General features: G+C 43.4%; 1 protein-coding gene across 1 annotated transcript in view; it reads left to right on the top strand.

Moving 5' to 3' along the window:
• LOC119891504 (scavenger receptor cysteine-rich type 1 protein M160-like) overlaps nucleotides 1-27,300 on the top strand; it is a 1,270,577-nt gene that overhangs the window by 43,995 nt on the left and 1,199,282 nt on the right. The window contains exons 6-9 of the mRNA XM_038703207.1: nucleotides 6,095-6,418; nucleotides 6,512-6,796; nucleotides 10,777-11,100; nucleotides 22,821-23,117. Of these exons, the coding sequence (XP_038559135.1) occupies nucleotides 6,095-6,418; nucleotides 6,512-6,796; nucleotides 10,777-11,100; nucleotides 22,821-23,117 (1,230 nt within the window). The remainder of the gene's footprint in view (nucleotides 1-6,094; nucleotides 6,419-6,511; nucleotides 6,797-10,776; nucleotides 11,101-22,820; nucleotides 23,118-27,300) is intronic.

Raw genomic sequence — 27,300 nt, 5'->3', positions numbered from 1 at the left:
CATCCAGGGAAACTATATCTTTAGATAATGCGTCACGGAGGTGCTTGGGCCCCAGAGCAATAACTTCAGTTTTATCTGAGTATAACATTAGAAAATTACAGGTCATCCAGGTTTTAACATCCTGAAGGCATATTTCAAGTTTAGCTAACTGATGAGTTTCACCTGGCTTGATTGTGTTGGTAACATGCCAAAACACACTACCAACACACAATCACCAGAAACGAAAATGAATCATTATGCTTACTGCAGCACGTCAGCAACAGACAGCCTTTAGGATTGGGCATGTGGGGATTTAGGATTGACTCATGTGCATTTCAAATGCTTTCAAAAAATGGTTGCTACATGTCCCCGGTGCAAATGACCCCTCCCGGCTCCCTCCCTACAGGGTCAGCTACTACATGCTTACTGCTGCACTCTCCTCTTGCTCTCTCTCCCTCGGCCATGTCACTTTGTCACTCTGCTCTGCTGTCTCACACCACCTCCTCTGCCTGGCAGTGGCCATGGCGCTCCTTTACTCCTTCAAGTGCCTGTGCCTGCGTCGGGTATTGCAGCTGAAGTTGAAGCTTCTGCAGCCCCGTTAGCTAACATATCAGTTATTTTCGCACGCCCCTTAGTGCTACCCAATGACAGAAGAAGGCAACTAATATCTACCAAGGTCCGGGGTTCGGTCTGCCTGGTGTGACTCACAAGAGAGTTAGTATTGGGTTGAACAGTTTTATTGCCTCAGGACAACACAACAATAAACACCGTACTGTAATGAACCAAGAATGAGAATAAAACACACTAAACAATGGTGCTAAATAGCACTAAAAGTGGCTCGTAATCATAGGTGAACCTCTGATGGCATGCCATCTGCTGGTTCCCTAGTAAATCACATTAAGCCTGTGGCAAAGAACCTTGGTGTTTGGTTTGATAGTAATTTAAATTTCGAGCAGCAAACCACAAAGCTTGTTCAATCATGTTTTTATCAACTTAGAAATATAGCAAAAATTCGATCTATGTTAACTTTTAAGGACAACGAGACCATTTTACACGCCTTCATCTCATCACGCCTGGATTATTGCAACAGCCTTTTCACCTGTTTAACCCAAAAATCTATTGATCGACTCCAGACTGTCCAGAACTCAGCTGCCAGGCTTTTAACCAGAACAAAGAAATATGACCACATTACTCCTATTTTAGCTTCATTACACTGGCTCCCAGTGTGTTTTAGAATTGACTTTAAAATTCTATTGATCACTTTTAAAGCTCTTCATGGCCTCTCGCCTTGTTATATTTCTGACCTTTTAGTCCCATACGCACCAGCACGTACCTTGAGATCCTCGGGCAGAGGTCTGTTGTCTGTTCCAGAGTCTCGACTGAAAACTAAAGGGGACAGAGCGTTTGCTGTCAGGGCCCCGAGGCTCTGGAACAGCCTGCCCGAGGAAATCAGGTCGGCTGAGTCAGTGAACTCTTTTAAGTCCCTTCTTAAAACATACTTTTATAGGAGAGCTTTTCCCGATCTTATTTGACTTTATTTTATCCCTTTTATTTTATTCTATTATACTAATTTTATATTTATCTGTATTTTAGTCTTTTCAATGTTTTCTTGCTTTTATCTTGTATTGTTTTTTGTATTATTGTCTCTTGGGTATTATTGTCGTTACACTTGCTAAAGCAATTTGTAACTTGTTTTTGAAAAGTGCTCTACAAATAAGGATTATTATTATTTTTTTTTTTTTTTTGGCGCTATATAGCACCTATATTTAAAGGAGCTTTATACCAAATCTGTCAAATGGGGGCTATAGAACCATTAGGTGCTATAAATAGTTTTCTAGTGAGGCTCTTATGTCATGCCACATCAATATGCTTCTAAATGACAACTTCATTACTACTAAGTGTTATGATAAACATTTGTTACCAAATCATGGTTCAAAAAATTCAAAATCCTGTTCTAAATGCTTACTGAGAAACAGAATTACCCTTTAAAACCTTTTAATGTATTATTTCAACAGCAAGTTCTTTCAATTCAGAGCTGACAAGTCAGGGGAAAAAACAAATAGATAAATAAATACAAACATAAAGCGGAGTATATTGTGATGTTTTATATTACAACATCACAATATACTCCCCTTTTATAGACAACAAGCTATAATGTGTACATTATAAAATAAGTAAAAACAAATATTCGTAGCCCCGTAAGCAAGTCTCTTTTTGGCTTATTAGCCTTCATTAGTTCTTCACTATATTTAGAAAATCTATAGTCTTAACATTAACTTAGTAAATTAGTGACATTACTGGAACTGGCTAATACAGTTGTAGTCCTGCAGTATCGTTCACTGTCAACAGCACAATAAAATGTTTGTCAAGTCCTTCAGGATTTCAAAAAACAATAGAAACTATATACAGGCACAGGAGGAGGCCCAGTGCCATCGAGATGTCCTCGCTCTCTTCTCTGATTAACTGGCCATTCAATGTGAGCACAATGTGGTCACAGTGCATAGGATGACCTTCTCTGAAGCCTTTACACACCATCTTAGGTGTTGAGATGCCAGGAGTGCTGGTCTGAGCATCAACCATCTTATCTCACATTTATTTGAAGGCAATCCTGTATGAGCTAACAAATTATTTTAACTACTGTCATACAACTGCTCAAATACTTCTCTTAGAATTGTTTGTTTAGACCTACAAATAAAAAACTAATGTCTGCTTTGAAATCATTGTATAGCAAAAAAAAATGTGCAAGAAGTGTGGTGTTTTGATTAGATTGTGCTTCACACACAGAGGCAGAGGTGGGAAAAAGTCTTGTTTTACAAGTCACAAGTAAGTCACAACTCAAGTCTCAAGTCAAGACCGAGACAGGAAAGTCAGAGTCAAGAAAGACAAGTCCTAAATGTTGAGTTTCAAGTCATGATGTGTTCTTCAGCAAATTTAATACCATTTCTTATTTTTAATTAACAATAGTTGCAGTATGTTATTATACAGTGGATATTTTAGAAGAACCGACCCAGGTAAAGCAACACCAAACACACCTGGTTAAGTATAAAACTAATATCCATCCATCCATCCATTAACTATACCGCTTATGCTGTACAGGGCAGTGAAAAATGCCGTAGGCTTAAGATAATAATGGTGAATAGCAAGTTATAGCAGTTCTAACCCCTGTTATCTAAGTTTACTTGCAACAGCCTGGCTGAGAGGGAGTCTGGGCTTTTATGGAGGGGCAGGAGCCACCCCTGTAAAGGAAAGGGGTGCGCTGGATTTATAAGACAAAACCGTTTCAAAGTGTCATTATGAAACAGCCAAAATTGTCATTGATATTAGAATTCAATAAATTGCACAGCCTTATGTTGATGCGCTGCACACAGACTTTTTAATATATCATAATTTGGACTTGGTGTGGGTATCAAGTCAATCTGAGTCAAAAAGCTCAAGTCCGAGAGAAGTCACGAGTCATTGGTGTTCAAGTCTAAGTTAAACTGCAAGTCTGTTTTGACTTGCAAGTTGAGTCTAAAGTCATATTTGTCTTGTGACTCTATTCCACACCTCTGCATTGTAGTCAACTGTTCATGGCTCACCTGAACAGCAACCCCAGGTCCTCCTTGAACAGTGCCGGCAAGAGCAGTTGCTTCCAACTGTGGGCCTTAATACAAATTAAGTATGAAGTTAACATTATATGTTGGACGCTTTTACTTAATACCTTTTAAAAAGTTTATATTTCTTACTGTGTGTGTGAAACGGCAACATTTTGGAAGGTAGGTAATCGGTCAGACGGGTATGATGTCAGGCAGATAAGTAGGGTGTCTATCAGTCAACTCAGTGGTACACTGAAAATCTAAGCAGTGCAGTGATTTAACTTTTCATCAATCACACGCTTTAACGTCTCCTCAAGGGGTCTCGTTGCCATTCCAGAGAGCTTTGTGACAATTTGTTGGTCCACATCAACATTTGTGTGGTCTCTCAGAAAGGAGATGAAAAAAGTAGAAAAGACATGTATCAAATATAGGTAAAACTCATACAATTAAATAAGGAGGCAATCAGCACACTACCTGTACTTACCCTTTTGGCCAGTCTGAAACACATCTGTGGTTGGACAGAGAGAGAGAGAAATGAAATTCCAAAACTAGGATACATTTTAGCCGATAGCCCAATCTGCAGCCTAGTGATGACAAACATTAGAAACACAAATGAATCATTTCTGCTAACTTATAATAAACATAATCTAAATACCAGATAAAAGAACAATGGCTACACTAGCAGTGATGTTAAATTGTTATCAATTTAATATAATATATTATTATTAATAAATATATATAAGTTCACAAATTCACGATAAGATATAAGGGGGTGTTACATTAATAAATAATGATAAATATATAAATTCAGGCAACATTTAACCTAACTTTACAGAATTGTTACATAAGGTTACACTAGCTACGTAACATATGCCTCTTGCATGTTAACCACATTAGTACATAATTTGAGCTTTAAATTGTTAACTCACTATGTCTCATAGCAAAATCTTGTAATATAATATATTATTTTGTCAGTAAATTTACCTGTATTTAATAGTAGTTACTTTCATAAGTTCATGTTCATATTTAATACTATTACACAGGCAACTTTAAAGCCCGGTTATCACAGGAACATGTCAAACATCTCTTCTTAGAGTCAACTAGCCAACAGTAGCCGTTATCAGCCGCTAGCCCTCCACCATCTGCTGCTGCCACTATCAGCGATATAAAACAGATTAAAAGAGATTAATACAGAACTGAATAACCCCCGTTACACTAACTTTAACTTAATGTTGCACTTAATTTAAGTGTTTGTGCAGCAACAAATATGCCTAATAGTATCTACAGAATATTAAATTATCCTTCTTGAACATTAGCGTATCTCCAACGTTAGCATCAACATTACAAAACACGGCACAACGTTTGAAAATACAAAAAACAATTTGACAGGCAAGTAACTCAACGTTAATAGCTTATTTCTGTGGCAGCTGGCACTAAGACACTCACCTGAAAAATGTCTACTTGTTTTCACTCTGAAGCTGGTTCGTCCTGGTTTTGGTTAACAAATCCGACAAGACCAACGGCCTGATGTCACAGTTCTGTTTCCAGATGACCACTCTCGCGCACTGCCAGCGTGCAGGGTTGCTGCCGGGCTAACTTAAGTGCTCTCTTTTTATGTAGTGCCTGCTCTGCGTGCTCTGGTCAAATGTTGTTCTGGGTCAAAAACACATTTTAATTGCAAGCCCTCATGGTGGTCTCTGTAAATACCATTACAAAGATTAGGCTAGAGTGTAGACCTGCTTTATATGAAAAGTGCAATGTTCACTGTTATGAATTGGCACTACATGAAAATTTTATTTATTACAATGGTGCGATAAAGAGAGAGGTTATTAATAAGCTACGGGATAATTATCTGAAAATCATTATAAGGGTGGATTTGATTTATGAGCCTACACTAATACAATTTGTGTGTCCTGTAGGACTATATGCCTTCTGTTTTTTTAAGAAATTTCACTCTGAATCTGAGGATATTGAGAATGCTTTTCATGTTGAATTTATATTTTTATTCTGGGGATGTTGGAATTATTCAAAGGCTGCATTGGAAATTAGAAGGCTACTTAATACTTGAGTGCAGTGCTTAACAGTAAGGCATGGGCTTGCTTTAAAAAAAAAAAAGTTATGTCAGCCAATGTAAATTATTGAAAACTTTACTTACAGAATGTTTAATTTACAAAACAAAAAGATATAGCCAATGCTTTTCTGAGGTCAAAAGAGTCTCCTGGAATATTTCCTTAGACATGTTGGGGGAGTTTGGGGGGGGGGTTGAGAACCACTGCTTTTATATTTTAAGTGTTGCATTTTCAAATGACTAAAGACTTTCTAAAACTTCTTAGAAACATAACCACATACTGCCAGAAAGTCACATCTGTCCCCCGGTCTGACTCTCAGCACTGGGGCCCCACAGGGTTGTGTTCTGAGTCCCATGCTGTATTATTTACACACATTTGACTGCATTTCCACACTGAATTGTTGTTTCATGACATGTTTTTCTTTTGTGTCTGGTGTCTTTATCTCTATTTCATCTTCTATTATCTCTCCAGACTCTGTCAGGCTGGTGAACGGGACTAGTCTGTGCTCAGGCAGACTGGAGGTGAAGTCTAACCAGTCTAACCAGTCTAACCAGAGGTGGTCCTCAGTGTGTGAAGCTGACTTTGACCAGCAGGATGCAGAGGTGGTCTGTAGGGAGCTCGGCTGTGGGGCTCCTTCAGTCCTCCAGGGGGCGCTCTATGGAGAAGTGGAGGCTCCGATGTGGACCAAAGAGTTCCAGTGTGGAGGCCATGAGTCTGCTCTCCTGGACTGTAGAAGCTCAGGCTCAGCTAGAAACACCTGCTCACCTGGAAAAGCTGTTGGACTCACCTGCTCAGGTAGAAGATGAGCTGCAGCTTTGATTTGGTTCATTTCTCTTCTGATGAAACTCACTTTATTGTTTTACTGATGACTCTCTGGTTTCTGTTCAGAGCCTGTCAGGTTGGTGGGAGGAGCCAGTCGCTGTGCAGGAACACTGGAGCTGAAACATCAGGGAGACTGGAGACCAGTGAGTTACATTGACTGGACCCTGAAGGAAGCAGCTGTTGTCTGTAGACAACTGGACTGTGGCTCTGCTGTTTCTGTAGGAGAGAGAGAGGAGTCCTCACGCAGACCTCAGTGGTGGATCAGGTCAGACTGTGTTCAGTCTGGATCTGCTCTGAGGGAGTGTGCATCATCATCTTTGTATTCGTCCATCCTGTATCTCACCTGCTCAGGTAAGCCCATCAGTGACATCCTCTATGACATCATCTATGACCGTACCCAGTTGACACACACAAATACGAGGAATTTGCCTCTGTGATAAGGTGCTACATGCAGACAAACATACTGCTGACATAAATAAATGAAGAAATATAGTGGATAGAAAAAGTCTCCACACCCCTGTTAAAATGCCAGGTTCTTATGATGCAAAATAATGAGACAAAGATAAATCATGTCAGAACTCTTTCCACCTATAATGTGAACAATTCAATTAAAAAACAAACTCAAATCTTCGAGGGGGAAAAATGAAAAATAAAAACCTTACAATAACCTGGATGCATTTGTGTGCACACACCCTTAGACTAATACTTTGTTGAAGCACCTTTTGATTTTACTACAGCAGTCAGTCTTTTTGGGTAGGAGTCTATTAGCATGGCACATCTTGACGTGGCAATACTTGCCCACTCTTCTGTCCACTCTGAGTACAGTTTTTTAGCTTCTCACACCTCCTTGCTAAACCTGTACTTTAACGCCCTGCACCCAGCCGTGTCCCCACTCCTATATCCTGATTCCTGCCTACAGGCTTTTGAGTGAATGAAGAAAACTCACTTGGAGAGAAAAATGGTTGACAGTTAATGATAAAATATTCCAGATCAGGAGAACAGTGCTGCTGAATCACTGTCACGTCAGTACACCAGCTATTGTTAATATAAAAACACATACCTCCAGATACCTCTTTCGTTTTGCCGGAGAGCTCAGTGTTGCGGTGCGCCTTATACATTTGGAACCCAGCCAGCTGCAGGGCGGAGTCCAATAACAGTTCACACAAATACTGTGAAGACAAATAACAGTCTATTTTTTTTCCCCCACCTGAAGCTGAAGTTCATCGAGTTTGTTGCACAGTGAGCGCACGTTGGAGAGAAATCTTGCCGTTAGTGGTGTGTGCACGAGCGACCGGCTCGTTTAACTCTCTGACGGTGCTTCACAGCGTGAACAACAGCGAACATACCCTTCACCAAAATGTCCATTAATTCCACCGATGATGCGAGAAAAGTGGGAAATAAGTTGGAGTTGTTCATGAGCTCTTCTCTGGTGAAAGAGCTCAGGGTATTACAGCTGAAAACTGAGTTAACACACAAAAACAAAACGGAGTACGCCAAGGCAGGTATACACAGCGCCATCTTCAGAAGCAAAATAAATTTTTTGTGGTTGTAACGTAAAAAAATTCAAGGGGTATAAATACTTCTGGAGTCCATTGTAGCACCCTTTAAAACTAGGGTTACAGAGTGCTTTACAGGGATGGAGGTAGCACAAAAACAGTTCAGAATAACACTTACAGAGGTTAAAGAAGCATTAAAAGAGCAGACAATCTCATTGTAAATAAATTCCAAGGCATCATAGACCAAATATTAGTAAGCGAGATAACTCTACAGAAAAATAAGTTTTTCACTGTTACTTTAAACATCTACAGAGTTTGCTGCCCTGACTCCCACGGGGAGACTGTTCCACAGCCTGGGATCCAGGAAAGCAAAAGCACGATTCATCGTGTTTTTTGTTTTGAACGAGCAGTTCACTTAAATACTGCGCAGCAAGATTATTTAGTGCCTTACAGATAAGAAAAAAGAGGTTTTATGCTAAAAGTGCGGGTCAATTTATGTATTTATTTATATTGTAAAGCCAAGGATACTTAACTGGCAATGAATGTGGGATTCTTCTCTGTAACGTAAGGCTCTGTGATCTACCATGCGAGTATTTCACTCGCATACGCCCCTAAAAATAGATCTGTTCAAACAGGAAAAATGATTGAGTACAACCTACCGCAGTCTTGCGTGACATCCCTATACTAATTGTTGACATTGGGCCTGTCGCTCTGTTACCACGGTAAAACAGAAGACCGTAGGGATAAACAGTGTTTGGGTTTGGGTAGCGGGCTATTTGAAAACGTTCAACTTTTCATAAAACTAATGTGCTCGTCAGTGTCACTTTTTCTGAACTGACCATTCACAGACAGGATGGAGCAGAAAAGTTTACCATTATATTAACGTTATAAATAAACACTCAATTATACAATTTCCTCCTCCAGGCTGTGGATAGTGTCTTTGCAGTGGACAGGTGCTGCACAGTCACACCTGACACCACAATGCTCTCACTACAATCCTCCCTCTTTTCTAGAAAAGTCCAGTGTCTGTTTGAACAGACCTCTGTGCACTAACTCAGACCTCCATGAAGTCTGTTAAGACTGGGGGCCAATCTGCTGGGTCATTGTGTCATGTGCTCGTACTGGCTGAGGCTGCTTGTGTTTGACCTGGGTCAAAATCATTTCAACCGTGTACTCAATAAAAACAATAAAATTTGGGGAATCAAATACAAATTGATAATGCCATTATATTGGTTTCTTTACCCATTGCTAGTGCTTTCAATCAGCATTTTTCTTCGATTAGTAGATCTAAAATTGTAAATTTAAATTGTGATATAGCTAGTCCTTCCAACATGATCTGCTGTACTGGTGCATTCAGTTTCAGGTCAATCATGCCTGTCGATGTTTCTCATGTCATTTTTGAGGGGAAAAAAAGAAAGTAGCAGTGCTGGTCCTGATGGCCTGAAAGTAAGATTTATTAAGCTTGCTGCTCATGTGCTAATGTACCCACTTGCTGACTTAGTCAACCTGTCCTTTTCTACTTGTACTGTTCCCTCAACTTGGAATTGTGCACAAGTTACTCCTCTGCTCAAAGGTGGAGACCCATCTGATGTGAACAACTACAGACCAATTTCTGTTCTATAATTATCTGTTGCCAAAATTTTTGAGAAATGAATTTTCAATCAATTATCACAATATCTGAATCAGTACAATATCTTATCCTCTAATCAGTCTGGCTTCATTCATTTTTCAACCACCACAGCTCTTTTAAAGTTCACTAATGATGTGTTCTCAGCATTTGACAAAGGCCAGGTGGTGCTATTTCTTGACCTTTCCAAGGCCTTCGATATGGTTGATCACTACCTGCTGCTTGATAAGCTTTATTCCATTGGTTTGCATTCAAAATGTTCTACTTTGGTTTAATGCTTATCTTCACGGGAGGCATCAGTGTGTTGTTTTCATGGTTCCCAGTCAGATTATTTACTGCTTGATATAGTCCCCCAAGGATCCACTTTGGGACCCCTTCTTTTTTCTATATTCATCAATGATTTATCAAAAATCTGTAAAACAAAAATTGCTCAGTGCATCTGTATGCTCATGATACAGTTATCTACAACTTGGACAGAATTCCTTACAAGCAGATTTCAGTATGATACAAGACTGGCTTCACATGAATAAATTGGTTCCAAATAAAAAGAAGTCTTGTAATATCTTGTTCGTAACAAGGCGTTATCGTCTTAGTACTTTCCATATGCATTAACTTAATGAGTCACTATGTATGAGTCACTTAACTGGTTACAGCCTAAAGCAAGAAAGGAATTTCACTGGATAAAGTTTATTTTCAAATGGGTTTACTTTAACTGTCCTCCATACTTGAAGCAATTTTTAGTTCCTTGTAGAATTCCTTATCCACTCAGACAGATTCAACATCCCTTCTTTATTGTATTGGACTGAGATCATTTCAATATAACCAGTACCAGTTTCACTACAACCAATATAAACCAGGCAAGATAAATGTGTAATAATTTCTACGCATGTAATTGATGATTTCAGAGAGTTATATAAGTTATAGCCACAGACTGCACTTTTACATAGAAGAACATTTTAGTGTATGACGTGATCCCAGTCTGTCATACCAGCTCAAGCATGAGGGAAAATGTCCTGGAAAAACCTTCTCTAGAAAAGAGTAGGAACCCTACATGTGTGCTGGTAGAAAGATGTGTTCTGTTGTTAATGATGAACTGATGTTGGAGTTGTGCTGAGTCCACCTTGAATCACTGAATTGTTGTTTCATGACATGTTTTTCTTTTGTGTCTGCTGTCTTTATCTCTATTTCATCTTCTATTATCTCTCCAGACTCTGTCAGGCTGCTGGACGGGACTAGTCTGTGCTCAGGGAGACTGGAGGTGAAGTCTAACCAGTCTAACCAGTCTAACCAGAGGTGGTCCTCAGTGTGTGAAGCTGACTTTGACCAGCAGGATGCAGAGGTGGTCTGTAGGGAGCTCGGCTGTGGGGCTCCTTCAGTCCTCCAGGGGGCGCTCTATGGAGAAGTGGAGGCTCCGATGTGGACCAAAGAGTTCCAGTGTGGAGGCCATGAGTCTGCTCTCCTGGACTGTAGAAGCTCAGGCTCAGCTAGAAACACCTGCTCACCTGGAAAAGCTGTTGGACTCACCTGCTCAGGTAGAAGAGGAGCTGCAGCTTTGATTTGGTTCATTTCTGTTCTGATGAAAATCACTTTATTGTTTTACTGATGACTCTCTGGTTTCTGTTCAGAGCCTGTCAGGTTGGTGGGAGGAGCCAGTCGCTGTTCAGGAACACTGGAGCTGAAACAGGGAGACTGGAGACCAATGAGTGTCTATGGCTGGAGCCTGAAGGAAGCAGCTGTTGTCTGTAGACAGCTGGACTGTGGCTCTGTTGTTTCTGTAGGAGAGAGAAATGAGTCCTCAGACAGACCTCAGTGGTGGATCAGGTCTGGCTGTGTTCAGTCTAGATCTTCTCTGAGGGAGTGTGTAAGATTAACTTCCCTTGCCTCCATCCTGGATCTCACCTGCTCAGGTAAGCCCATCAGTGACATCCTCTATGACATCATGTATGACAGTAATGTCCCCAGTGTGTCCTCTCCTCTGTCTCAGTGTCTCAGTGGTTTCCATTGGACTGAACTGTAAAGTTCTCCAGGACAGTGACGTCCTAAAGTGTAGAGAGGTGGGCTTGTTTCTAGAAGCTTCACCTGACAGGACACACCTGGAGGAACCTGTCTGTCTGTCTGTCTCTGTGTTTGGGGACGTCCCACCAGGTGGATCCAGTCCCTCCTTTTACAGTCTGTCATCGCTCTGCTCCATGTTTGTTACCCGTGTCAGACCTGTGACATCACTTCCTTCTTCAGGGGCCATTTTGTTGATGTGACCTTTCATCATCTGTGTTTACAGACCTGCTGCTTCAGCCCAACATCTCTGTGTCCTCCTCCGTGGACGGGGTCTCCGAGGCCCAGCAGCAGGGCTTTCAGGTGTCCAGGGGCTCCACCTTAAACATCAGCTGCTCCATCCAGCCACAGTACCCAGGAGGCTCCTTCCAGCTCGCCTTCACCTCCTCCATCATATCAACCAACTACCCCCAGCCAGCTGTCAATCACTCTGCCCACTTCCTGTTTCCTGTCGCAGAGCCCGCCCACCAAGGAAGCTACAGCTGTGTTTATCACGTCCATGTTTTTTCTCAAGACTTCTCCTCTGAGAGCCGTCGGCTGTCTCTCACTGTCTCAGGTAAGCTGAAGCAGAGCAGACAAGTCCTTTGTCTGATGCAATAAGGAGGTCCTTAGTAATTTTCACCAGAGCTGTCTCTGTGCTATGATGAGCTCTAAATCCTGACTGAAAATCCTCAAATAAACTATTGCTCTGTAGAAAGTCACACAGCTGTTTAGCAACTGCTTTCTCAAGAACCTTAGAGAGAAATGGAAGGTTAGATATAGGTCTATAGTTGGCTAAAACATCCGGATCAAGTTTGGGCTTTTTCAGAAGAGGTTTAATTACAGCTACTTTAAAGTACTGTGGTACATAGCCTGTTGATAAAGATAGATTGATCATATCTAGTATAGAAGTGCTGACTAAGGGTAGAACATCTTTAAGCAGCCTAGTCGGGATGGGGTCTAAGAGGCAGGTTGATGGTTTAGATGAAGAAATTATTTAAGTTAGTTGGTAAAGATTGATGGAAGCAAAACAGTCTAAACATATATCTGGTTTTACAGCTGTTTCTAAGGTTCCTGAGTTTAGAGATAAGTCGGTGCCAGTTGAGGGCAGGTCTTGGTGAATTTTGTCTCTGATAGCTAGAATTTTATCATTAAAGAAGCTCATGAAGTCGTAACTACTGAGAGCTATGGGAATACTTGGCTCAATAGAGCTGTGACTCTCTGTCAGCCTGGCTACAGTGCTGAAAAGAAACCTGGGGTTGTTCCTATTTTCCTCTATTAATGACGAGTAGTACGCTGCTCTGGCATTACGGAGGGCCTTCCTATAAGTTTTAAGACTATCTTGCCAAATTAAACGAGAATTTTCCACTTTGGTGGAATGCCAATTCCTCTCAAGTTTTAAGGACTAAAGTTGACAAAAACTCTGCAAATTCAGATAAGAATTCAGAGTACGGGCCAGGTGCTCGGTACACTATAACGAAGAGAATTGGTTGCAGTGATTTCCAACTTGGGTGCGAAAGACCAAGAACAAGGGTTTCGAGGAAAGTGAGTATTAATATGACTGGGAGGGGTGGATTCATTTAGGCTAACATATTCTCCATCACCCAGCCAGATTGTAAATAATAAATCGATATCATAATCTGATATTAGTTCATTTACTAGTACACCTTTAGAAGAGAGAGATCTGATGTTCAAGAGTCCACATTTAACTCTCCTATTCGTTTGCACTATTGCTCTTGTGGTTTTAATTTTTATGAGGTTTTTATGCACAGCTCCTCTTCTGTTTACCTTTTTAAATAATTTCGATGGTCGGGGGGCAGACACCGTCACTATAGGATTTTCACTAAGTAACTCCTGAAATGGAGGAGCAGAGAAGTGTGTTAGACTGCGACTCTGTGTAGGGTTTTGGGTGGGTAACTGCTGAAAAAGAAGGGCAGAGAAGTGTGTTAGACTGCGACTCTGCCTCCTGGTCTCAACTCTGGGTTGTCATGGATTTGGTCCACTAATAAACTTGGCCAGATTTCTAGAAATGAGAGCTGCTCCTTCCCAAGTGGGATGGATGCCGTCTCTCCGGATCAGACCAGGTCTTCCCCAGAAAGTCTGCCAATGATCAACAAAGCCCACATCGTTTGCTGGACACCACCTCGACAACCAGCGGCGGAATGACGACATGCGGCTATACATGTCATCACTGGTCAGATTTGGCAGGGGTCCAGAGAAAACTACGGTGTCTGACATTGTTTTTGCATATGTACACACCGACTCAACATTAATCTTAGTGACCTCCGATTTGCGTAACCGGGAGTCATTACTGCCGACGTGAATAACAATCTTACTGTATTTACGTTTATTCTTAGCCAGCAGTTTCAAATAAGACTAGTGAATAGAATAGTGCAATGAGCAGAGTACGAAGGATGCAAGTGTAAATTATTACCATTTTTGTTAGTATGTACATGTCGCAGGTGGACGTGATATACAGGTACACATACAAACATACATGTACACGCGATGCGATGAGTGCAAAGAAAACAGTATATACCATATAACCATATGAATGAGAATAAATGATTAGTAGTAACCTGTAAACAGGTGGCTGAGTGTTAGGGTTAGAGACAGTTACTGGGTTTTTGCACAGGAATGGTTCCTGACACTGTAAGTCATAAATCAGCTGAGTGAAGGCTTGTGGGAAGAAACTTTTTTTTGAGTCTGTTGGTTTTGGCGAACAGTGCGCTGTAGCACCTACCAGAGGGGAGAAGCTGGATCAGCTTGTGTCCGGGGTGAGAGGGATCTGCGGTGATGTTTCCTGCCCATTTCATGACTCTGGAAATGTATAAGTCCTGAATGGAGGGCAGGTTGACGCCGTTGATCTTTTCTGCAGTCCTGACTGTCCGTTGAAGTCTGTCCCTGCCCTTTTTGGTGGCAGATCCAATCCAGACAGTGATGGAGGTGCAGAGGACAGACTGGATGATGGCTGTGTAGAACTGGATCAGCAGCTCCTTAGGCAGGTTGAGCTTCCTGAGCTGACGCAGGAAGTACATCCTCTGCTGGGCCTTCTTGATGATGGTATCAGTGTTGGGCTCCCACTTCAGGTCCTGGGATATAGTGGAACCCTGAAGGATTCCACAGCAGACACAGGGCTGATGAGTATGGTGATGGGGGGCAGAGTGGGGGGGGCTCCTCCTGAAGTCCATGGTCATCTCCACAGTTTTCAGTGTGTTAAGCTCCAGGTTGTTCTGACCGCACCAGAAAGCCAGCTGATCAACCTCCCGTCTATAGGCCGACTCACCATCCCGGATGAGGCCGATGACCGTTATGTCGTCAGCGAACTTCGGGAGTTTGACAGATGGGTCTCCTGAGGTGCAGTCATTGGTGTAGAGGGAGAAGAACAGGGGGGAGAGCACACACCCCTGGGGGGCGCCAGTTTTAATAGTCCGTGTGCTGGATGTGATGTTCCAAAGCCTCCTGTCAGTCAGGAAGTCTGTGATCCACTGACAGGTGGAGTCTGGTACAGTGAGCTGGGTGAGTTTGGTGCTGAGGATGTCCGGGATGATGGTGTTGAACGCCAAACTGAAGTCCACGAACAGGATCCTTGCATATGTCCCTGGAGAGTCAAGGTGTTGCAGGATGTTATGCAGTCCCAAGTGCATCATCCACTGACCTGTTAGCCCTGTAGGCAAACTGCAGGGGATCCAGCAAGGGGCCTGTAATGTCCTTCAGGTGGGCCAACACCAGTCTTTCAAAGAACTTCTTGAATATAGCAGCTGGGCATGCAATCGAGTGGTGATACAAAGCCACAGCTCTCACTGTGCACAAGCAAGCTTTTCGGGAACACCAAAAGAACTTACAGAGGCACAGTCACAGTTCTACTCAAACGTCATTAGAAACCTACACTTCTTTCCAGATATCTCACAGCAAGAGGTTGAAAAGATGTTTAAAAAGATGAAACCTACCACCTGTGCCCTTGACCCTTTTCCTATAGCTCCAGTGAAAGCAAACACTTCTGCCCTAAGCCCTCTGATTGCCACTGTTATAAACCATGCCTTCCAGTCTGGTGTTCCAACTTCCCTTAAAACTGCCATAATCAGACCAATTCTCAAAAAAAACACCCTTGATCCAGATGCATTTGCAAATTACAGGTCCATCTCCAATCTCCCATTCCTCTCCAAAGTACTGGAAAAAGTTGTTGCCACCCATCTCCATGACCACCTCAAACATAACAACATTTCTGAAAAAAGTCAGTCTGGTTTCCGCTCTGCTCACAGAAACACCCTTGGTTAGAGTCACAAACAACCTACAAATGGCAGCTGATGTTGGCTCACCTTCCCTCCTCATGCTCCTCGATCTGTCTGCTGCTTTTGACACTGTGGATCATGGCATACTTCTCAACCGGCTACACCAAACCACATGACTCACTGACACTACTCTTAACTGCTTTAAATCATACCTCACTGACAGAACAGAGTACATTTCAGTTGGAAATGCAAGGTCCAGGCAACACACAGTCACCTGCGGTGAGACTTCAAGACTTCTGTCCACCATTTCAGAAATACTGCAAAACTTCGTTCCACACTCACCTTAGCTGAAGCTGAAAAACGCCTTTGTCTCCTCCAGATTGGATTACTGTAATGAACTTCTTATCGGGATCCCTAACAAGAGGCTACAGTATATTCAGAACAGTGCTGCATGGCCATGCCATTCACTCTACACAACTTGCCATCTTGTGACGGGAGTCTTGAAGTCATTGTGGCATTCACACTACATGACTGATCGGTGAGAGGGGGTCACACACTACATGAGCTGACAACGACTGTGTCACCTGACGCTGATCTCCAAACCACAACCACAATGGGAAATGCGCAAACCTACACACGAAAAAGCTGCTGTTTGTTATTATAAAGACAAGAATTATAAAGACAAAGAATCTGGGTGAAAGAATGGATTAGCACACGCAGGTAGCAGGGAATGTCTGAGCTACAGAGAGCTGGAGGTGTTTAAAAAGCGTTTTGCGGTGAAAAAGTAGCAGCCTGCTCTCATTAGCTGGATGTCGAGTCGGCCGATTACGCCAGATATTTGGCATGCTAGATATCTGGCAGACGTCGGCAATGTGTCAAATGTGTCGGAGCCGTTTTGATTGCATCATTGAGTAGTTCACACATAACGACTGGCGACCGCCTATCAACCGCTGATTTACCCCCAGTCACAGCCGGACAGCTGCCAAGCAGCATTTCGGGCTATAAATTGTGTAGTGTATACTAAGCTTTAGGTTCTCCCCCTCCTTTGTGTCACACACACACACAGGCTTGCTAGTTTGTTTCTCTGTTTGCCCTCTTTAGGTGGACAAACCCTCGAATGATCATATTTGGTTATTGGTCCCTGATTCCAGGGTGGTGCCCCGTATTTATTAATTATAATTCATAATTTTGAATATTAATTGTTTTATTAATATTTCTAGAATATCTTTGATGTTCAGCTAATAACCAAACCTGACCATATGTTGAAAACCCCAACATGAAGATCATTCACAGAGCCTAAAGGACATTAAATCAGACATTTATCCTTGTCTTTATGCTTTTTCCCTCTTCGTCACAAAGACAGTTTCACTCATCTTCAGTCTTTGACGGAGGTTGCGTCACTCCTCCAGTGCTCCCCTCTCCACTCTCCAGCTGCTTGGGGAGAACTAGGATTCAGTTACTTCCCCACAGCCTGTAGCCCCTCTTTGGCCCCTATAGCCAGAACATACACTCACCTAAAGGATTATTAGGAACACCATACTAATACTGTGCTTGACCCCCTTTCGCCTTCAGAACTGCCTTAATTCTACGTGGCATTGATTCAACAAGGTGCTGAAAGCATTCTTTAGAAATGTTGGCCCATATTGATAGGATAGCATCTGGCAGTTGATGGAGATTTGTGGGATGCACATCCAGGGCACGAAGCTCCCGTTCCACCACATCCCAAAGATGCTCTATTGGGTTGAGATCTGGTGACTGTGGGGGCCATTTTAGTACAGTGAACTCATTGTCATGTTTGAAATGATTGGAGCTTTGTGACACGGTGCATTATCCTGCTGGAAGTAGCCATCAGAGGATGGGTACATGGTGGCCATAAAGGGATGGACACGGTCAGAAACAATGCTCAGGTAGGCCGTGGCATTTAAACCATGCCCAATTGGCACTAAGGGGCCTAAAGTGTGCCAAGAAAACATCCCCCACACCATTACACCACCACCACCAGCCTGCACAGTGATAACAAGGCATGATGGATCCATGTTCTCATTCTGTTTACGCCAAATTCTGACTCTACCATCTGAATGTTACAGCAGAAATTGGAAAAATGTTGCCTGGTCTGATGAGTCAGTCTTCAACTGTCCAATTTTGGTGAGCTCTTGCAAATTGTAGCCTCTTTTTCCTATTTGTAGTGGAGATGAGTGGTACCCGGTGGGGTCTTCTGCTGTTGTAGCCCATCCGCCTCAAGGTTGTGCGTGTTGTGGCTTCACAAATGCTTTGCCGCATACCTCGGTTGTAACGAGTGGTTATTTCAGTCAAAGTTGCTCTTCTATCAGCTTGAATCGGTCGGTCCATTCTCCTCTGACCTCTAGCATCAACGATGCATTTTCGCCCACAGGACTGCCGCATACTGGATGTTTTTCCCTTTTCACACCATTCTTTGTAAACCCTAGAAATGGTTGTGCGTGAAAATCCCAGTAACTGAGCAGATTGTGAAATACTCAGACCGGCCCGTCTGGCACCAACAACCATGCCACGCTCAAAATTGCTTAAATCACCTTCTTTCATTCTGACATTCAATTTGGAGTTCAGGAGATTGTCTTGATCAGGACCACACCCCTAAATGCATTGAAGCAACTGCCATGTGATTGGTTGATTAGATAATTGCATTCATGACAAATTGAACAGGTCTTCCTAATAATCCTTTAGGTGAGTGTATATGGTCAGAGCATGCCATCTTCTTTTTATTTCTTCTGAGATCCTTTTTGTTTTAACAACAGCATTTACTTTCTCCCAGATCCTGTCCCATATGGTGTTTTTTCTTGTTATTTTAACATTCTTATGCTGCAGCTTGCCACTATGTTTCTCTTCCACCAACACCTCTTATTCCATGGCATCTGATTTCATGTTACACTTAATGTCAGGCTGCTTTCCCTTCCGACTCTCCACAGGGGAAACTATCAAAACACGCAAACCCCTCATTTTAATTATGCTGCCTGGTGGTTTTTGCTGTTGTCTTTTCCGCAGTAATTCTTAGTTGACCTCCAAAATATCTTGAACAAAGCAAAACCAAGAAGGAGACACTCATGGAGAGGCAGAATCACTGACCAGTCTCCAGGTTCCCCACTACCCACTTTTCTGGTTGGAGGTCTTCTCTCTCTCTCTCTCTCTGGGGGGGGGGGGGTCAGGTTGGAGGTCCTCTCTCTCTCTGTGTGGGGGGGGGGGGGTCAGGTTGGAGGTCCTCTCTCTCTCTCTGTGTGGGGGGGGGGGGGGTCAGGTTTGAGGCCTCTCTCTCTCTCTGTGCTGAGCTGAAATGAGCAGATGTACATGCTGCTGTGGCAGTTTTCTTTAGGCGTCAGTAGACTATCAGCAGCAGCAGACCTTCATGTTTAAAATCTTTGCTTCATTAAGGAGGAAACGAGAGAGGCTTCGTGTTTGTCACAGCAACATGTTCCTGCTCTTTATGCTGCTCGTTCACGGTAAGATAAACTTCCATTGATCACCAGGCTGCATTCGAGAAACTCACCGTGTACACTCGAATCTCTGAGAGAGAGAGATTATTTATTATCTGGCTGTTTTCCTGGCACTGTGAGTCCAGGTCTTATGACTCCCATCCATAAGGGTGGAGATAAATCTTACCCCAACAACTACAGAGGGATCTGTGTGAGCAGTAATCTGGGGAAGTTATTCTGTAGCATTTTAAACAACAGATTATTAAACTTCCCAAGTGAACACAGTATCTTTAGTAAAAAACAGATCGGCTTCCAGGTGCATCGCACAACCAACCCCATTTTTACCCTGTCACACCCACACTGAAAAACATGTACATCTCGTTCTTAACCTAACCTAAAGTCATGAAGGCTTGGTCATGACCAAAAGAACTAGAATCCTCCCTAAGGAGGTTTTCCAGGCACGTCCTGCTGGGAGGAGGCCTCAGGGAGACACAGGACTAGGTGGAGCGATTATATCTCCACACTGGCCTGGGAACGCATCAGGATCCTCCTGTGAAAGCTGGTTAATGTTGCTCAGGAAAGGGAGATTTGGCTCCAATTGTTGGAAATGCTGCCCCGTGACCTGACCCCAGATCAGTGGTTGTTGATGGATGGATGGACTCTATTATAGAATTCTCCAAAGTGGAATAAGAAGAAAGGTATACCATCACCTTCTGTATACAAATGTAAGTAGTGTGTCAGTGGGGGTGTGTGGCAACAGTACCAGGGTTGAATTTGTGCTCTAGTCTGCCCCTGGCGATGCCTTAAACCCAACAGGAAGTTAGCCATTTTTAACTTAAAGAGGTCATGTTCTGCTTTTTACCTTTTCCCCTCTCCTTTATTGAGTTATATTCCTTTTTTGTACACGTAATAGGTTTGCAAAGTGAAAAAGCCACCAAACTCCACCCCAAGGGAAGTGCCCATCTCCCACAGAAAACAGCTCGTTTGTAGTCCAGCCACTTCCCTGTGACATCACAGGGATGAAAGCTAAACAAGCCTCATAACGCTTGCCAAACAGCTACTCCGACACGTCCTCAGAAACAGTGAGCTGCAGCACACAGCTCTCCTCTCCCTTCCAAACACTAGCTACCTTCCAGGCAGTCAGTGGACATAAAGTTGTTCCTGTGATGTAGAGACAGAGCTCAGTTAAAACTTTATGGATGAAAGATCCATTCTTTACAGATTAATAACTCACCACTCTGAAACTCTTGCTCCAGTCCATGTTTCTAAGATGGTAAGGGGATGTACAGAACTGAAGCCTTGTTTACCGGTTTCTCACGACCTGCCCTACGCTACTACTTATTGGCTAGTAGTCCTTAATCATAATAATAATAATAATAATAATAATAATAACTTTGATTTATATAGCACCTTTCACAAACCCAAGGATGCTTAACAAACAACAGGGTGAGAAAGAAAGAAAAGAGGTGAGAGGTGTGCGGCCAGAGGAAATACAAGCCCATAGGCCTCAGTGAAGAGATATGGTTTCAACTGGGTTTTAAAGGTTATTATAGAGGAGGCAGAGTGGATGGCAAGAGGAAGCTTGTTCCACAGTGATGCACTGACACAGAAAGCTCTGTTACCAAATGTCCGGAGCCTGGAATGAGGGAGAGCAAGCAGGTCCTTGTCAGAGGACCGCAGGGACCATGACTAAGTGTAGGGATGGAGTAGATCTGTGAGGTACTGAGGTGCAAGTCCATGTAGCGATTTGTACGTCAGTAGGAGGATTTTATATTTGATCTGGGACTTAACTGGCAGCCAGTGGAGCTTCTTCAGGATGGGAGTGATGTGAAATCCAAGTTTTGTGTGGGAGAGCATCCTAACCACAGAGTTCTGGACATACTGGAATCTGTCAGTAGCCTTTCTGGGCGGACTGAACAGGATACCTTTATAGTCAAGTCGGGAGGTGATGAAAGAGTGGATGAGGGTCTCAGCTACAGAGCTGGAGAGGAAAGGCAGTTTTATCAGTGTTTTTGATGTGCTGTTGGAAGGAGAGAGTAGAGTCCATGATGACTCCCAGGTTGCGGACTTGAGGGGATGCAGAGATTGAGCAGCCATCCATGTCCAGTGTGATGTCACCAACCTTTTTGAGAAGTGACTGTGGGGAAAGCACCATGAGTTCTGTTTTGTCTTTATTGAGTTTGAGGAGGTTACTGTCCATCCAATTCCTTATGTCCTTCAGGCAGTTAACAAGCAACATTGGTGGAAGGGGAGTAGATGACTTAGTGCTGATGTAGAGCTGGTTGTCATCAGCGTAGCAGTGGAAGAGGAGTCCATGTTTCCAGATGATCATCCCAAGAGGTAGCATGTATATATTGAATAGTACCAGGCCAAGCACCAATCCTTGAGGCACGCCATGTGAGACTGGCGCCATATCAGAGCAGATGCCCTTAAGGGTGATGTGTGGTTGCCTGTTGGTGAGATAGGATTGAAACCAGGAATACACAGTACCAGTGAGGCCAATGAGTTCGGAGAGGCGAGTGAGAGGAATGGGAGACTGTATCAAAGGCTGCAAAAAGGTCGAGAAGAATTAAGATGCTTACTTGGCCAGAGTCAGCTGCCATGAGGTCATTTGTGATTTTAATGAGGGCAGTTTCTGTGCTATGATGCGTCCTAAAGCCAGATTGAAATGGCTCGTAGAGGTTGTGACATATAATATGATGATTAAGTTGGGCAGCCACAGCTCTTTCCAATAACTTTGGAAGCATATAAAGGGTAGGCTGGAGATTGGTCGGTAGTGGTTTGGGTCATCTGGGTCCAGGCCAGGTTTTTTGAGTGTAGGGATCATCGCCGCAGTTTTAAAGTTGGTGGGGATCACCCCAGAAGACAACGAGGTGTTGATGATGCTGACCAGTGTGGGACCCAGAGCTAGAAGACATGCCTTGACCAAGGCAGTCGGCATTGGATCCTGTTTGCTGGTCGTGGCCTTAGGTTTGACACTAACTCAAGAACTTGAGCTGTTTTGAGCAGGGAGAAATTACCTAGTAACCATGTAGTACTCCCAACAAAGATTTATACAAGTAAAATGCCTCGCTCTGTAGCTAAAAGGAAGAGTTCAACACAGGGTGAAAAGAGGAGCTGCAGCAATGTGCAGTATGACAAAAATGTTTTTTTAGTTTTTTTTAAATGAATCCATGTAAACCTGTTGAAATGAGCCGGTTAGAGAGAATTTCCCAAAGTTGAGGTCCACAACATCATAACTAACTTGCAGTTTCTTATTCCTACAAGATGACAATTTGTGCGTACAAGATAATTCTGCACTCCTGGTGCTTCAGGTGCACAAATTACTTTTGCTTTGAGAACGAGGAACTTTTCTTCATTTGTGAGCAAAAAGCAGCAGTTTAATCTCGTAACTGCAGAGTCACGCAGCTGTAGTTATTGACTTGTGTTTGTGCAGAGAAAGAAACGAGAAAGATTGAATCAAAGAAGCAGAATCAGCAGTCAAGTGTTAGTTTAGTCTCTTGAATTCACTTCTTTACTGATGACTCTCTTGTTTCTGTTCAGAGCCTGATGATGTCAGGTTGGTGGGAGGAGCCAGTCGCTGTGCAGGAACACTGGAGCTGAAACATCAGGGAGACTGGAGACCAGTGAGTTACTTTGACTCTGACTGGACCCTGAAGACAGCAGGTGTTGTCTGTAGAGATCTGGACTGTGGCTCTGCTGTTTCTGTAGGAAAGAGAAAGGAGTCCTCAGACAGACCTGTGTGGTCAATCAACTCTGACTGTGTTCAGTCTGGATCTGCTCTGAGGGAGTGTTCAGAATCATTTTCCTTTTCCTCCATTCTGGATCTCACCTGCACAGGTAAGCCCATTAGTTACATCATCTATGACAGTGATGTACCCAGGTTGCTGCCTCAGTAAATCAGTTGCTGGATGTACCAAGATATACAGTATCTCACAAAAGTAAGTATACCCCTCACATTTTTCTAAATATTCAATTATATTCTACTCTGAGCTCCTCGCGGATGGCCGAGCTTCTCACCCTATCTCTAAGGGAGACATCAGCCACCTGCCTGAGGAAACCCATTACGGCCGCCTGAACCTGCGATCTCATTCATTCGGTCATGACCCAGCCTTCATGACCATAGGTGAGGGTAGGAATGAAAACTGACGGGTAGATCTTTTTGTTTCAACGGTACAGTAAAGTGAGTGCAATGCTGCTCCGATTCTCCGGCCAATCTCCTGCTCCAGTCTCCCCTCACTCGTGAACAAGACCCCTAGGTACTTGAAATCCTTCACTTGGGATAAGGACTCATTCCCTACCTGGAGTTGGCACTCCACTAACTTCCTGCTGAGAACTATGGCCACAGATTCAGAGGTGCTAATCCCCAACCGCTTCTCACTCTGCTGCAAACCGATGCAGTGCAAGCTGAAGGTCACGGACCGATGATCACAAACAGGAATGGTGACAAAGCGCAGCCCTGGAGAAGGCCAACCCTCACCTGGAAAGAGCCCGACTTACTGCCGAGTACTTGGACAAAGCTCTCGCTTTGGATATACAGGGATTGGATAGCCCTGAGAAGGGCCCCCCTCACCCTCCCACAGTATCTCCCCTACAATGATCTTGTATTGATTGCACTTTTTGTTAACTCTTGCTTCCTTCCCTAGGTATTTACCCCATTGATGTGATATGTACTGTGAGCTCCCAAGCCCACCCCAGGATCCTTGTGAGAGTAAAAAGCTGGTCTGTTGTTCCACGACCGGGATGAAAACAGCATTGTTTCTCTTCAATCTGAGGTTCGACAATCGGCCAAATCCTCGGTTCCAGCACCTTGGAGTAGACTTTACCGGGGAGGCTGAGAAGTGTGATACCCCTGTAATTGGCACATGTTCTCTGGACCCCTTTTTGAACAAGGGAACCACCACCCCAGTCTGCCACTCCTTGGGCACTGTACCCGACTTCCACACAATGTTAAAGAGACGTGTCATCCAAGACAGCCCCTCCACACCCAATGCTTTTAGCATTTCTGGGCGTATCTCATCAATCCCTGGGGCTTTGCCACTATGGAGTTGTTTGACTACCTCAGTGACTTCCACCAGGGAAATTAACGACTATCCCCCATCAACCTCCAGCTCTGCCTCTACGAGAGAGGGCGTGTCAGTCGGATTTAGGAGTTACTCAAAGAGTCCATCTGGGAGGAGGACACGGGGAAGACCCAGGACTAGGATCCCCTAGTCAGAGCTGCTTAATGTGCCTCGGGAAAGCAAAGTTTGGGGTCCCCTGCTGGAGCTGCTGCCCCCGCGACCCGACCCCAGATAACTGGATGAAGATGGATGGATGGATACTCGAAGGGATAGGGAGGCGACCCTCTCGTTCACTGGGGTAAACTCCAACATAGCGGCGCTCAGCCGGGGACTGAGTATCCCCACATCCGCCTGGCGCCTCACACCTTGAGCAACTCCAGAAAAGAATAAGGTCCATCCCCTATCTAGGAGTACGGTTGCAGAGGTCAGCCCCACCAGATATAACTGGTAGTGCTCCATCTCCTGCACAAGTTCTGGTTCCTTCCCCGACAGAGAGGTGATGTTCCATGTCCCAAGAGCCAGCCTCTGCTGCCCGGGTCTGCTCCTTCGAGGCCCCTGACCTTCACTGCCACCCACGTGGCAGCGCAACCGACACTTGCGGATCTTTCGATGGATGGTGGGTCCAAAACATGGAGAGGGGGTGCCACGTTGCTTTTTCGGGCTGTGCCCGGCCGGGCTCCGTGGCAAACCCGGCCACCAGGCGCTCGTAGGAGAGAGGGGAGAGGAGCTCAGTGCATCATGGGAAATCCTTATAGTTAGGGATGGTTCAGGACTCACCTGAGCCAGCCCTAACTATAAGCTTTATCAAAGAGGAAAGTCTTAAGCCTACTCTTAAATGTGGAGATGGTGTCTGCCTCCTGAACCCAAACTGGAACCTGGTTCCACAGGAGAGGAGCTTGATAGCTGTGGCTCCCATTCTACTTTTTTTAGACTCTAGGAACCACATGTAACCCTGCATTTTGGGAGCGCAGTGCTCTGGTGGGGTAGTAAGGTCCTATGAGCTCTTTAAGATAAGTTGGTGCCTGACCATTAAGAGCATTGTAGGCGTGAAAAAGGATTTTTAAATTCTATTTTGCATCTAACTGGAAGGCAATGCAGAGAAGCTAAGACCGGAGAAATATGATCTCTTTCTGTCAGAGCACATGCTGCAGCATTCTGAATCAGCTGGAGAGTCTTAATGGAGTTTTTCGAGCAGCCTGATAATAGGGAATTGAAGTAATCCAGCCTAGAAGTAACAAATGCATGGACTAGTTTTTCTGCATTATTTTTAGACAGGATGTTCCTGATTTTTACAATATTACATAGGTGAAAAAGGCTTGAAATTTGCTAAGTGTGAGACTTAAACGACTTTTCCTGTTTGTTTAATATTAGAAAATTACAGGTCATCCAGGTTTTAACATCCTGAAGGCACATTTGAAGTTTACCTAACTGATGAGTTTCACCTGGCTTGATCGATAGATATAACTGAGTCTCATCTGCATAACAATGAAAGGCTATGGACTGTTTCCTGATAATATTGCTTAAAGGAAGCATATATAAAGTGAAGAGGATTGGTCCAAGGACAGATCCTTGTGGAACTCCATGACTAACCTTGGCATGCAGGGAGGACTCATTGTTAACATGTACAAACTGAAATTGATCTGATAAATAGGACTTAAACCAGCTTAAAGTGGTTCCTTTAATGCCATGAAATGTTCCAGTCTCTGTAATAGGATCTGATGGTCAATGGTATCAAATGCAGCCCTAAGATCTAATAAAACCAGTAAAGAGACACGTCCTTTGTCTGATGCAATTAGGAGGTAATTAGTCATTTTCACCAGTGCTTTCTCTGTCCTATGATAAACTCTACATCCTGACTGAAAATCTATTGCTATGTAGGTAAGTCACACAGCTGTTTGGCAACTGCTTTCTCAATGATCTTAGAGAGAAATGGAAGATTAGATACAGGTCTATAGTTGGCTAAAACATCTGGATCAAGGTTAGGGTTTTTTCAGAAGAAGCGTAGACTAAGGGTAAAACTTCTTTAAGCAGCCTACGGCAGGTCTTGGTGCATTTTGTTTCTAATAGTTAGACTTTTATCATTAAAGAAGCTCATGAAGTCGTAACTACTGAGAGCTATGGGAATACTTGGCTCAATAGAGCTGTGACTCTCTGTCAGCCTGGCTACAGTGCTGAAAAGAAACCTGGGGTTGTTCCTATTTTCCTCTATTAATGACAAGTAGTACGCTGCTCTGGCATTACGGAGGGCCTTCCTATAAGTTTTAAGACTATCTTGCCAAATTAAACGAGAATTTTCCAGTTTGGTGGAACGCCAATTCCTCTCAAGTTTCCGCGATATTTGCTTTAATTTGCGAGTTTCAGTATTATACCATGGAGCTAACCGTCTTTGTTTTAGTATTTTCTTTTTTAGAGGGGCTACAGAGTCGAGTGTCATTCGCAGCGAGCCTGCAGCACTATCAACAAGATGATCGATTTGAGAGGGACTGAAATTAGCATAGGAGTCCTCCGTTACTTTGTGACTAGATAATGTATTTAGAGCTGATGGAATCGCATCCTTAAATTTAGCTACAGCACTATCAGACAGACATTTGTATTGAAATTGTTGCCTAATGTCGTGTAGTTCAGCAATACAAACTCAAAAGTTATCAAACAGTGGTCAAATAAAAAGGGATTCTTTGGGAACACTATTTAATGTTCACTTTAAATCCAATATACCAGAACAAAGTCAAGGGTGTGGTTAAAACACAAGTACTTCCCAAGCAGTGAGGAGGCCACAACCAACCAGCCTCTGACCAACAGCAGCAGACCGTTTCCCTGTCGTGTTGTTTGGCTTCTCCCCACGCAGAGAAATGAAGTTGAGCACACCCAGCCACAAAGAGCCTGATTCCCATTTAACTGACCCTGAGCTTCCCCCATTAGAACATATTTTTTAGCTTTCTTAGCTTCAGCCTTGTTCTCAC

This window comes from Micropterus salmoides, unplaced genomic scaffold (assembly GCF_014851395.1).
Source record: "Micropterus salmoides isolate LMB-PRFRI ecotype aquatic unplaced genomic scaffold, ASM1485139v1 Ms_hic_scaffold_7, whole genome shotgun sequence".
Lineage (NCBI taxonomy): Eukaryota > Metazoa > Chordata > Actinopteri > Centrarchiformes > Centrarchidae > Micropterus > Micropterus salmoides.
Note: the sequence above shows the minus strand (reverse complement) of the source record. Positions and strands in the feature narration are given on the sequence as shown.